This window comes from Enhydra lutris, unplaced genomic scaffold (assembly GCF_002288905.1).
Source record: "Enhydra lutris kenyoni isolate GAN:26980312 unplaced genomic scaffold, ASM228890v2 scaffoldscaffold69, whole genome shotgun sequence".
NCBI lineage: Eukaryota > Metazoa > Chordata > Mammalia > Carnivora > Mustelidae > Enhydra > Enhydra lutris.
Genome location: NW_019154153.1, coordinates 5840944 through 5853477, shown reverse-complemented (window position 1 = coordinate 5853477; position 12534 = coordinate 5840944). Strand labels below are relative to the sequence as shown.

Sequence of the window (12534 nt, the reverse complement as noted above, 5' to 3'; positions counted from 1 at the left end):
TTGTGATAGCAAGAGAAGTGCCACAGCTGCTCCCTGCCACTAAAAAAGGTGGAGTGAGGGAGAAAGATAGAAAAAAAGACACATAGAGAAGGAGGAAGAGATTAAAACAACAGAAGGGCAAAAGCCAGAAATGTGACAAGAAAGGGGGGAAATGCAGTGAAAATGAGCATACCTAGGAAAAGGGGAGGGGCATGCAGAGAAAAGGAGGTGACTAGAAAGGGTGGGGGAGCCAGCAGTGAGGGAGCGGAAACGGAGGAAGGAGACTAAAGTACATGGAGTCACAGAAAACACGCAGGAGAGGAAGGTGGTCCCTGAGGACCAGGACTTCAAAGCCCTGGGTCTCCGGGATGCATGTGCTCCCCTCCCCGACTTGTAATCTGGCCTGGAGCACTGAGCCAGGATCATAGTTTCCCAACAGCAGAACCTACCTCTGATGCAAAGGCGGCCAGCTGTCCCCCTCTCTCCTTAGGGATGATCCGGCAGGAGGACTATCCCACGTCTCAGCTGAGCCTGACAGATCCAGGAAGGCATTTGGGAGCTCCTGCTGGCGATCAGGTGTAGCAGAGGCCTGACCCTCGCCTTTGCTGGCAGCTGGGAAATCACCACTCCAGCTGTCTCAGCGGCACAGGGTGCTCAACGCTCAGGGCACAGATTCCACACAAAGAGGCTCAGAGTCAGAGGGACTGCTTGGCAAAATCCTTCACAGAAACTAGGTCAGGTCACAGCCTCTCCGTGTTTCTTCGATGTCTTGAGAAGAGCCACCTATGAGATTGCTGGGAACAGAGCTAGATAATCCCCAGGAGGAAGAAGTGTCATTTCTTTCAGTCTCTCTGAGAGCAGGGAGGAGCCTCTCTGAGGAGATGGCAGTTCCATGATACTCTCATGGACTGTGACTGTCAGGACTCTCGGAGGGCCCCGCCTGGCCGCCTCTTGAGGAGCCCGTCCCCTCCAAGTCTCCCCTTGTCATTTTGCAAAAGATAATATTGACATTGGTTTAACTGTCAGTTGCTTAGCATTCAAATTTCTGAAGACTCGGGGGTGAGATGAAGGCAGCTTCGATGACTGGATGGGGAAACCGGGAAGAGAGGTCTAGGGAGAAAGTTTGAGGAACTACTTCCCCCTCATTTTCCGAAGGTCACACAGCCGGCTGGTCATCACCAGCCCCTCAAGCACTATGTAGGAGGTGTTCCCATTTCAGAAGCTGGGAATATGTAGTCTCCTGTTCTCCCTTGATGCCCAAATCAGAAGATAGAGAGAACAGGCTGGAAGGTTGCTATGGCAACCAGAGTCCCTGGAGAGCCCGGCTCTCCACAAACCCTTTACTTTCAGGCATGCTCTGACTTGAAAAGGAAATGTTTTATTAGGGATGGTGATGAGGATGAACACATGCACACATATAGAGATGAACATGCATACATGTTCCAACATTTACCCTCGCAGAAAGCAACCCGCTGCCTCTGGAGTGGGCCCTTCTCCTTTCGCCCCCAAAGCCAGAAGTAACGGAAGGAATTTGGAAAACCAGAACTTCATGGCCTCGGAACGGATTTCCAAATCAGGAACTCCTCTTATCTGTATTTCAGGTTTGGAGAAGCCAAGCTCCCAGTCAAGGCTGCCTCTGGCCCTGGAAGGATCCCACTGAACCTGTCTAAAGAGCATTCTCCTTGCTGAAGGGTAAGAAGAGAGACTGAGGCCCAGGCCAAGAGGTTAAGCAGGGATTTAGGGAGCTAATCACCCACTATAGCCTACTCTTGGGCTTTGGATCCAAGATAGGAACTCTGCAGGGAGGTTTTGCCTCTGGGTAATGGGAAAACAGGCTAATGAACTAAAAACTCAAGTCCTTTACTAAAATTCACACATTTGCATAGCATCATCCCCAGCTTCCCAGATGAGTTCATCGACATTCCCCATGAGGTAGGGAGGGGAAGACATTAATGTTCCCATTTAATGGGTTGGGAAATTGAGGCACAAAGAGGAACTGTGGCACCCAAGTTACCCTGTCAGGCTGTGGCAAAATCCAGATTTAGATCTGGCACTCACAGGAGCCACGGTGCCTCTCAAGAAAACCCTCAAAAGGCCATCCCTCATTAAGTTGCTCTTTGAGAAAATAATTTAAAAAATTTTTTCATCAAAGCTTCTTAAAGCATAGATATAAAATTAAAAACATGTTAACAGTCCTTTCAGTTTCTGAACTGCACCCAGAAGAGCTCAGAACAGTACATCACAGTTTTTCAAGGCAACAAACAAATGACAACGTTACCAGGAGAGAAATGAAGGGAAGTGGGAAGGTGGGATGAAGGCAGCAATTTCACGCTGGAAGAGGGTGACTTGTCTGGTGGTGACGCGGCCACATTACCTTACCAGTTAGAGCAGGTCAGCTGCAGCTCCAAGGGGCAGAGCAGGTGAATGTTTGCTTGACTCAGCAAAAAAAAAAAAAAAAAAAAAAAAAAAAACCCCCTCTAACAGTAAGACTGTCAACAAAGGAATGATGTTTCTTCTTTACTCTGAACCTATCTCATTGCCTCTAAAATGGGAAGAACCCCACGCTAGCATCCAATGCATGCTTTTACCTGTCTTCAGGTTTAAGCTAGAGTTTGGAAAACCTTCAACAGCAATCCTAAGTCAAATTCCCAGGAAGCAAAGTGGGGGGCTCGAGACGGCTGGGGGAAAGCGTGGGGGAGAAATTTCCCGTCTGCAACAAGGTCCTCTTTGCAAGCCTCCCAGATGACAATGTCTGCTCAAGTGATACCTCTCTTTAGATAATGTGGTCAGGCAAGTTGCTTGACTCTGTTCAGCCATTTCTCTTGGCTTTGTGGTTCCCTCTTTCCAGTTCCTCTGCACAGGAAGGCACTTGCACAAAAAGAGTATTTGGCTCTGAGAAGGAACCTTCCTGGAAGCTAGACAGTCAGGGAGGGAAGAACTGAATGTAGACCCACGGCTGACATATCCACTGTGCCAGGACACACCTGGAGGAATCCACTCGCCCCTTTGGTCTAGGACTGACTCTAATGTCCTCCAAATGGCCAAGTTTAATTGCAGTTTCTCTAATTCCTTCCAAGATTCGAGACAAATAACAGATTTGGAGGCTGTGCAGCTAAAGGCTTTATCAAGGGTCCTCTGCAGGATGAGCAGCAGGTGTTACAGGGCACGGGAATAAAACAGAAAAATGAACACTGTGTCTGTCCTCCAGCTTCTGCTAGTTACCATGTAGCCCAAAGCTGACAGGTGCATGCCCCAAAGCAAAGGACACCAAGGAGAGAAATAGGACCCAGGTAAGCCTGGCTTCTATCCTGCTGACATCTCTGTTCCTAGAGCTATTATCAGCCCCAGACATGAAAGTTTAGAGTCATGAGGGAAGGTCAGACGGAAATCTCATCCACTTGACAGAAGATGGGCATGAATGGGTGGCACCGTTAGAATTTCAAGAATGACATTTAAATGGTTAAACCTTGAATGCTGTAGAGATCAAGCAACAAGGTTGACAGTCCAGGTATCTGGACCCGGTGCAGGGGAGGGAGTCAGGAATTCCGCTGGAGCTCAGGTGAGGGGGTGGAGAATGAGAAGGAAGCCTGAGACTGCTCAGTGTCTTCCTTTCCATTCACACCCTGACTGCAACAGTCAGACCTCAGTGAGCATCCTTTTCTCTGCATATGCCCGATGTGGAGGGGGAAGGTAACTGGGTCTCCGTTCCCGAGTGGTCTCGGAGAATTCAGGCTTGCCAAGTCCACTGTCGGCTGCCTTCAGGTCTGGTGTAGGCTGCCCACAAGTGACATGGGTATACTGGCCTTGCTCCTCCTGCTCTGTCTCCCTGTGGTAGAAGTAGTTGAAGTTGGAGACAATGACGGGCACAGGCAGGGCAATGGTGAGGACCCCAGCGATGGCACACAGCGAGCCCACGATCTTGCCCCCCACCGTCATGGGGTACATGTCTCCATAACCTACCGTGGTCATTGTAACCACTGCCCACCAGAAGGCATCTGGGATGCTGGGAAAGAGTGAATCATCATCATCAGCCTCTGCAAAGTAGACGGCACTGGAGAAGAGGATGACTCCAATGAAGAGGAAGAAGATGAGCAGCCCCAGCTCCCGCATGGAGGCCTGCAAGGTCTTGCCCAGGATCTGCAGCCCCTTGGAGTGGCGGGACAGCTTGAAGATGCGGAACACCCGGACCAGGCGGATCACTCTGAGGATGGCCAGGGACATGGCCTGCTGCCCATTCTGGCCGCCCCCTCCACTGGCTGACTGCTGCTCCTGCTGCTGCACCAGCTCAGTGCCCAGGGTGATGAAGTAGGGGAAGATGGCCACCAAGTCAATGATGTTCATGATGTTGCGGAAGAAGGCTGGCTTGCTGGGACAGGCAGAAAAGCGAACCAGGAGCTCAAAAGTGAACCAAACTATGCACAGGGTCTCCACCAGAAAGAACGGGTCAGTAAAGAAGGAGCCCCCAAGAGTACTTAGTGAGGAGGAGCCCCCTGCCACCATGCCCCCTGGGGGTATGCCAGGATGAAAGGTATAGGAATCATCTTCATCCTCGTCTTCCTCTTGACTACCCCTGGAAATTGGGGAGTCTCTGCTCACACCATTGCTTCCACCTCGACCATCTGCACGGAACTGGGGCAAGGTCTCCAAGCAAAAGATGACGATGGAGATAAGAATGACCAACACGGAGACGATGGCGATGCCCCTGGCGGGGCCTGAGCTCTCAGGGTACTCGAAGAGAAGCCAGACCTGGCGCTGAAAGGGCTGGGAGGGTAGTGGCTTCTCGTCCTCTCCACCTTCGGGCAGGCAGCCCTCGTCCTCACGGAAGGCCGCCAGGGCCTCATCCCCCAGCTGGTAGAAGCGGATCTCCTCTAGGAAGATGTCCAGGGGCACGTTGACCGGCCTCCGCAGGCGGCCCCCGGACTGGTAGTAGTAGAGGATGGCGTCGAAGCTGGGCCGGTTGCGGTCGAAGAAGTACTCGTTCCTCAGGGGGTCGAAGAAGCGGACTCTGCGACCGGGGTCTCCCAGCAGCGTGTCGGGAAACAGCGACAGGGTGCGCAGTTGCGTCTCGAAGCGCAGCCCGGAGATATTGATCACCAGGCGCTCGCTACTACAGCAGCCCCCGCCCCCGCCGGCCTCCGGGAAATCTCCCGCATCCTGTTGCTCCCCCTCCGGCCCACGGACCTCCCCCGGCGCCGCCAGCGTCAGGGATTTCTCCGACCTCATGTCCCCTCCGCGGTGCGCTCCCTGCCACTAGGACGGCGCCCACGACACAACCTCTGTCTGGAGCGCGGCACCTCTTCCCGGCTCTCAGCGGCGCCTTCGGTGCAGGGTGTGGCTCGCGCTCCTCCGAGCTCGCGGTCTGGCCTGGCCGCTGGGTCTGGGAGCCCCGGAGCCCTGGCCTCTGCAAGGCTAGGTCTGGGGAGGGGACCCGGACGCAGAGGATTTCGCTCCGCGCCTCCAGATATCAGCGCTTGGGTGCCACAGCTTACTGGGATACCTGGAACCGCAAACTGGCGCGTGTGAAACGGGCTGCCCGAAAGGACGCGTGGCTTCGTCCCCTGTCGTGTCTGAGACTGGGCTCCAGGACGCGGGGGTCCGCCCTCCGGACGGGCTAGCTCTTCCCAGCTCCCACTGCGTTTCTCCGGCCGCTCAAGCCCCCCCGGCTGCCGCTGGGAGCGAAGCGCCAGATGCGCCTCCCTCCGGCTCGGCAGGGACTCCTGGCGGGGCTCGGCCTCCGCCCTACGTGCACCGCGAGCTCCGTCTGGCCAAGGTCGCCGTTCCCGCCGCCACAGCCGCCACCTCCTCCCTGGGAGTCGCGCCGCAGGCCTCGCAGAGGGCCCTGCGGCTGCCCCGGCGCCGGGGCGCGGGGACCCACCTCCCCACCGCTCTAGCCTTCACTGCAGCCGCTGCAGCTGCAGCCGCTCGGCTCTCCGCTCTGCCCTTCCTTCCCAACACTCACTCTCCAAGTGACGTGGCAGGCCCCGCCTGCTGCCCCCTCCCACCCCACTCTCACATCACACCCCTCGCCCAGCCAGGGGCTGCCGCGAGCCAGGGCTCTGTGGAAATAGACACACACTTGCCTCACCAGTAATCTTTCCCGCGCTCGCCTGGCACGCCTCTCCCTTGCTCGCATTCACAATCGTGGCCCCCTAAACAAGCACCAGCACCCTAATACCACACCCCTCCACCTCTGCAATCAGCTTTCCTCATTTCAGCTTATGGGTGGTGATCTGCGCAGGGCATTTCACCGTTGAGAAAACACACCCCGCCCCACCGTGGAACACATAACACGGAGCACTGTACCTCCACTCATCCAAAAATCTAATGAAAATATCGAATCATATTTTGTCCGTCTGTGTTTATGAAGACCCATTTGCCAGCTTCCTTAATGTACTTAAAAAAAATACGGAAAACATTTGTAGAAGTTTTCAGAGCTTCCAATTTACATAGTATTCCAATGTAAGTCGCCAGATAATCCATACCTCCCTTTCCGAACCTGGGCGGGCAAGGCTGCAACTGTCCTAGAGCAGCAAAGCTATAGCAGAGAAGGGGTTGGGAACTCTCCCATGGCCTTTCCCATCAGAAGTTTTCCAAGGAAGTTCTGGGAACTTAGGCAGCACTTCCAATGAAGAAAGAACCAGAAGATGGTGGTATCTCAGAGGTATCATAGGGCAGGAAGCACACCCTGGAGTTCTTTTGCTCCCAGCCTCTGTGGGAACTCATCGGGAATGCCTTCTTATTGCACAGACAAGAAAAGAGAGGAGGGGGTGAGTGGAAAGTGGTATGTAAGAATGTTGAAAAAAATAATGGCTGCATTTACTGAGCATCTAATATGTGCTAGCCGCATTCCAGGTGCTGCACCTGTGTTGTGTCCCTCACAGCCCTGTTTATCTCATAACCCTATGAGAAAGATGGCCTATGCCCCTAGGTAATGTTAAAATGAAGACTCACCTGCAGTATTTGCATCGGGACCAAAGTTTGTTGTTAGGGACTCTTTCCCTAACTCTCCAGGAGGGAAGTGGTAAGAATGGTTTTCTATCCATTTCCACTGGAAACCATATAGTTTTTCTTTTAGATCAAACAGGTTAGAGTTCGGTGGAAGAGGATTGCGCTGATCTTTTCAGCCTCCCACTTCCAGGTAGGGTTGACATTGCTTCTCTGTGCCCCAGTTCCTCCCTTCTTGGTTGTCTGTGGCCAGAATTAATTGGCTGACAACTACAAGTTGTTTTGTGTAGTTTCTTACTTATTTTATTTCATTGATAAGCATTCATTGTTGATAATGACATGAATGATACATAAAGGTAATCTCAAACCACAAAATACAGGCAAGAATTCTTTGTATTGCACAGGGTGTTTTAAAACCACAGTGGTTCACAGCAGCATTCACTGCCAGAGGGGTTGGGGGAGCAGAAATGAAGTCTTCTAGACATGTAGGGTAGGGGTGGGGGAGTGAATGCATGGGAAAGAGGCTAGCATCTCACTGCATCTTCATTGTCTGGGCTGTTGCCTCAGGAGGTCTTACCAGGCAACACCTTCTGCTTCCTCTCTTTGCCTGTGCTGTTGGTTTCCACTCCCTCCCTCATCTTGCATGTTTCAGTGAAAAGCGAGGAAGCTAGTGCACCCAGTCCCCAGTCCATAGTTTGCCTATTTGCAGGCTGTGTAATTATGCCAATTTAGACTTCACACAGGTCGCTCCATTCCAAAAAAAAAAAAAAAAAAGTAAAAAGGAAGGGAAACAACAAATACAATATAGAAAATAGTCTTTCGCCATTGTCAAATTATCTGCAATTATTTTCTGGATTATAAATTGATTTACTTGTGATTGTTTTTGTCCTTGTTTTCAAAATTTATAATGAATTATTCATTTGCGTGTTTGTTTTCTTCATTGCTGTTTTTATTCATAAGGCTGTCAACTAGGTCAGTAACTCTTCAAAACAAATGTTCAGGAAGCATGGAGGAAAAAAAAAAAAAAAAACCTGCATTCTGCCAGAAGGGTGCACAGTCTAACATGGTGAAAGGAGCTACCATTTGAGTACCCCTGGGTTAAGTCTAGCTGGTGCTGCCTGCCAGCCTATATCAGAGCTGACATTCCTGGTTACCTTCACATCGTGCATGAGGCTGTGCCCCAGGAGACGTCTCACTGTGCATGAGGAGTTTCCTGCGGAGAGAAAAGTCATTAGCAAATTCATGAATCAGAGTTCTGTTTTTAGTTCTTTTGTGAAAGAGACTCATTTCTTAGCTTTAGAAAAGCCGTATACTTAGATCATTTTTCCCTAGTATGTATGAAGAGAGAGTAAAATTGCAGTTTCAGAAGTGCCGGTTCCCAGGTAAAGAAAGACAAAAGGCGCAAACCCGTCTGTACACTGCAACACCACTTCCAGTGACAGGTGAACATTCCCCCAACATTCAATGAGCACCGACTTCGTGACAGCACAGATCGTTCCTGTGTCTAAATTCAGATATTTGCAATGATGGTTGGGACCATTCATGTAATTAACAAGCATTTATGGAGAAGCAGCTGGATGCCCATCATAGTGGCAGGTGCTAGGGGTTTAAAAGTGATCCAGACAAAATATCTGTTTACATGTCCATGCAGTAAATACATTACATTCTAGACAGGAAATTTTAAAAATAAACAATAAAGAAGAAATTTATATATTATGCTTTGAGGAAAATAAATGGGATGCTATGTCAGAAATCGACCTGAGGATTCAACTTTGAACAGGGTGGCTGGGAAAGATGTCCCAGAAGACATAATATTTGGATGCTTCTCAAGCAGAGAGGAGATGTGATTTGTACAGAGGCTGTGAGGAGAATGCATTACAAGGGGGCAGGAAGAAAATGGGCCAGGAAATTGCAGTAGTCTGAGAAAAGGTTGATAGTGACTGGGACTGGACCAAAGGTAAAGCAAGTAGGGATAGTGTGGGGATGAGGTGGGGGCGAGGGGAGCAGTATTTAGGAGATAGAATCAGCAGGAACTGGTGATGGATAGAGCATGAGAAACAATGAAGGAATGCCAGGTTTGGGATTTGAGCAACAGGACGGGGGGGGGGGGGGCATTTATTAAGAAAGGGATTATAAGGAATTAAACAGGTTAGGTTCAGAGGTGCCTGGGTTGCTCATTTGGTTGAGCATCTTCCTTCTGCTCAGTCATGATCCCAGAGTCCTAGATCAAGCCCCATGTTGGGCTTCCTGCTCAGTGGGGAATCTGCTTCTCCCTCTCCCTCTCCCTCTGCTCCTCCCCCCACCTGTGCTCCCTCTCCCTCTCCCTCTCTCTCTCCCTCTCTCTCTCTTTCTCATGTTCGCTCTCTCTCAAATAAAATCTTTAAAAAAATAAATAAACAGTTTAGGATCAATCAAGACCTCATGTTTAGAAATGTTAAATTGGAGAGGCAAATTAGACATGCAAATAAAGACATTGAGAAGTGATTATTTATTCAGGCCTGGAATATGGAAAAGAAATGAGTAATGTGTGAATGTAAAATATTTAGAAATATGTAAGCTCATAGCATTAACATCTTCTAGAGAGACAGGATAGGGACAATGAAAAGAAACATAAGCAAGACCAAGTCCTGCACAGTGCAATTCACAGTTCAAGTTCAGGAGGAAGAGGACCCCACGAAGACCAAGGAGGAGTCAGTGGGGTCAAAGGAGAACCAGGAGAAAGGGTTGTTCCAGAAGTCAACAACTGTGATGAGACCTCAGGACTCACACCTTCACAGGGCCATGCTGTCTTCCAAATGAGCACAATATCTACAGCAGATCAGAAGCACAGAGTGGGAAGAAAAGGGTCAGTAGGGAGGAATCACCTGAAAATGGGTGTATGTACTAACCAAGATGAGTACATAATAATAAGCCACATAATTTGACAACCATTTATATTAATATCTCTGCCTAGAGTTAAAATGTACTCATCCCTGGTATGTAAATTAGCATTCTCTTCTATTTTCCAGGCTTCTTTTATTACATATTTTACTTTGTATGTGTGTGTGTGTGCACACGCATATGTATGTGTGTGCTTATCATCACCCCAGCAGTAGGATCCTTGTAGTGTTCCTCTGGAGAAAGGACAGGGGGCATAGACTGGGCCCTGTTTCTCTGAATAATCTCAGGATGGGTCTTTTTATCTGCCTTATCACCCACAGACTCCGGTGGGAGGAAAGAATGGTAAGTGGCCAACACCCTCAGTTCCTACTTGAGTGCACAAGTATACACACACCCTCTCTGAGAAGAATCACGCCTTTCTTTGGATTTTCACTGTGGAAGACAAACCATATGGAGACGGTTGGGGGCAGGGGTGTGATGCATTAGACACGGTGTCTCTCATCTTACTCTCTCACCTCTGGACAAGGCTCATAGCCCCAATCCTTCCATTCCTCAGGATGGCTATTGTGGAAGTGCCTCTGGCCAGAAAACAATGTCCCATACGACACTGCCTCCTTTCTGGGTCAATTTTACTCCTCTTAACCTTCCCATAATTTTCCCGCTGGGAAGATGAAGGAAGGAAGCTTTGAATTTGGGGGGAAATGGGGAGAATAATAGATGATTGGATAATTCTATACTTTGCAGACAATCTTTGCTACATTCCTTTTGTTCCCTTCCCTCTACACACACACACACACACACACACACACACAAATTTGGTCATCTAAGACTTAAAAAGAAATCATTGGGCGCCTGCGTGGCTCAGTCATTAAGCATCTCCCTTCAGCTCAGGTCATGGTCCTGGGGTCCTGGAATCAAGCCCCACATCAGGCTCTGGGCTCTGTGGGAAGCCTGCTTCTCCCTCTCCCACTCCCCTTGTTTGTGTTCCTGCTCTCTCTCTCTCTCTGTCAGGTAAATAAATAAAATCTAAGAAAGAAAAGGAAGAAGGAAAGAGAAAGAAAGGAAGGAAGAAAGAAAAGGAAGAAGGAAAGAGAAAGAAAGAAAGAAAGAAGAAAGAAAGAGGAAAAAGAAAGAAAGAAAGAGAGAGAAGGGAGGGAGGGAGAGAGGGAGAGAGGAAAGAAGGAAGGAAGGAAGGAAGGAAGGAAGGAGTCACTTGATATTTGAGGCTTAATTTCCTGCCAGTAGCACCCACTAGTCTTACAAACTGTTTTGTGCCCCCTTTTCACACTTGACAGAGTTATCAACTCTTAGACCTAAAGTCCCCTTCTATTAATTTAGTCTTTGGAAGCATCATTGCCATTTTGCACCTCCCAGGCATTCTCTGGGACCAGAGCGGACTATGGGAAGGACAAATACAAATACGTATTCTACAGACAAGCATCATCTATATTTAGCTACTTAGAATTTTGATGACGATGATGACTATGGTGATGGTGATGATGACTATGGTGATGGTGATGATGACTGTGGTGATGACGATGATGACTGTGGTGATGACGATGATGACTGTGGTGATGGTGATGATGACTGTGGTGATGGTGATGATGACTGTGGTGATGGTGATGATGACTACAAAATGGTGGTGGTGATGATGACACTTCAGAACCCACTAGAGGACAATCTAACAGCTTTTGCTTGAGTGAAGCTGTGTATGGGAAAAGGAATGCATTAGACATCTGTGCCATGCAAATCGACAGCCTTAGGAAATGACTACCCATGCCTAGAAATAAATCTATAAAGAACTCCTTATCGTTCAGGGAGGATCCCGAGAGAGCTTGTTAGGATCACACATTTGCAGCCTGCTTCTTTGTGCCAGTCCACTACTGAGATAAATCACCAGTGTTGTTTTCCAGATGTCTCCAGTTCTCTACCTTCCAGGAATGGGAGGTCGTGCTCTCCAGCTCCCTTGTGGTTAGACCAGGCAATAGTTTTGAGGAAGGATTTGTATACAAAAGTGATATGTGTCACTTCTAGACTAAAACATTACATTGAATGTAAAGAAAGCCTCCAGAACCCTCTTTACCTCAGCCATAATAGCCAGTGCTCAAGATGGTGGCTGTTCTGACAGACTGATGTGGGCTCCAGAGTGAGGGGACATGGAGTCCACCAAAGCCATAGAAATGTAGTATGAGTGAGGAACAATCCTTTGTTGTTCGAATCCTCTGATACATGGGGTTTGATCTGTTACCATGGCAGAATCTAGTCTATCCAAACCAGTTCAACAGTACAACCCAGAAATGAGGAGCTGCTATAACCAAAAACCTGAAATTTGTGGCATTGGACTGGGGCCAGATGATGGGCAGTAAAGAAATTTCACAGGCAATTCATGTTACAAATGGCAAAATATTTGAATATTGTTGCCTGCGGCAGTTTAGAAGGCAGATAAAGTACCTAAAAATTTGCCTGTCTGGGAGGAAATTTGATTGTTAATATTGTACAATGACTAGTGCAAGCTACATCGACAACATAGCACAAGGTACTGATGAGCTCAGAAAAGAATTGGTCTTTTAGAAAGCAGAGGCGGAATGGACCAGAGACCATCCAGAAATGTGGGGATTTTGAGGACTGGCAGAGGGCACTGCTTCTCATCTCCCCCAGGAAAGTAAACAAAACTTGAAAGACCTCTGTGCAAAAAAGGCTCATTAGGGCTCAGGTTTGCTTTATGGAACA

General features: G+C 49.0%; 1 protein-coding gene across 1 annotated transcript; it reads right to left on the bottom strand.

Moving 5' to 3' along the window:
- Positions 1–3457: 3457 nt before the first annotated feature.
- On the bottom strand, positions 3458–5202 carry LOC111159781 (potassium voltage-gated channel subfamily A member 6). Its single transcript, XM_022522384.1, has one exon. It carries the CDS (start codon positions 5200–5202, stop codon positions 3616–3618), a length of 1587 nt encoding a protein of 528 aa, XP_022378092.1. The 3' UTR covers positions 3458–3615.
- Positions 5203–12534: the final 7332 nt, after the last annotated feature.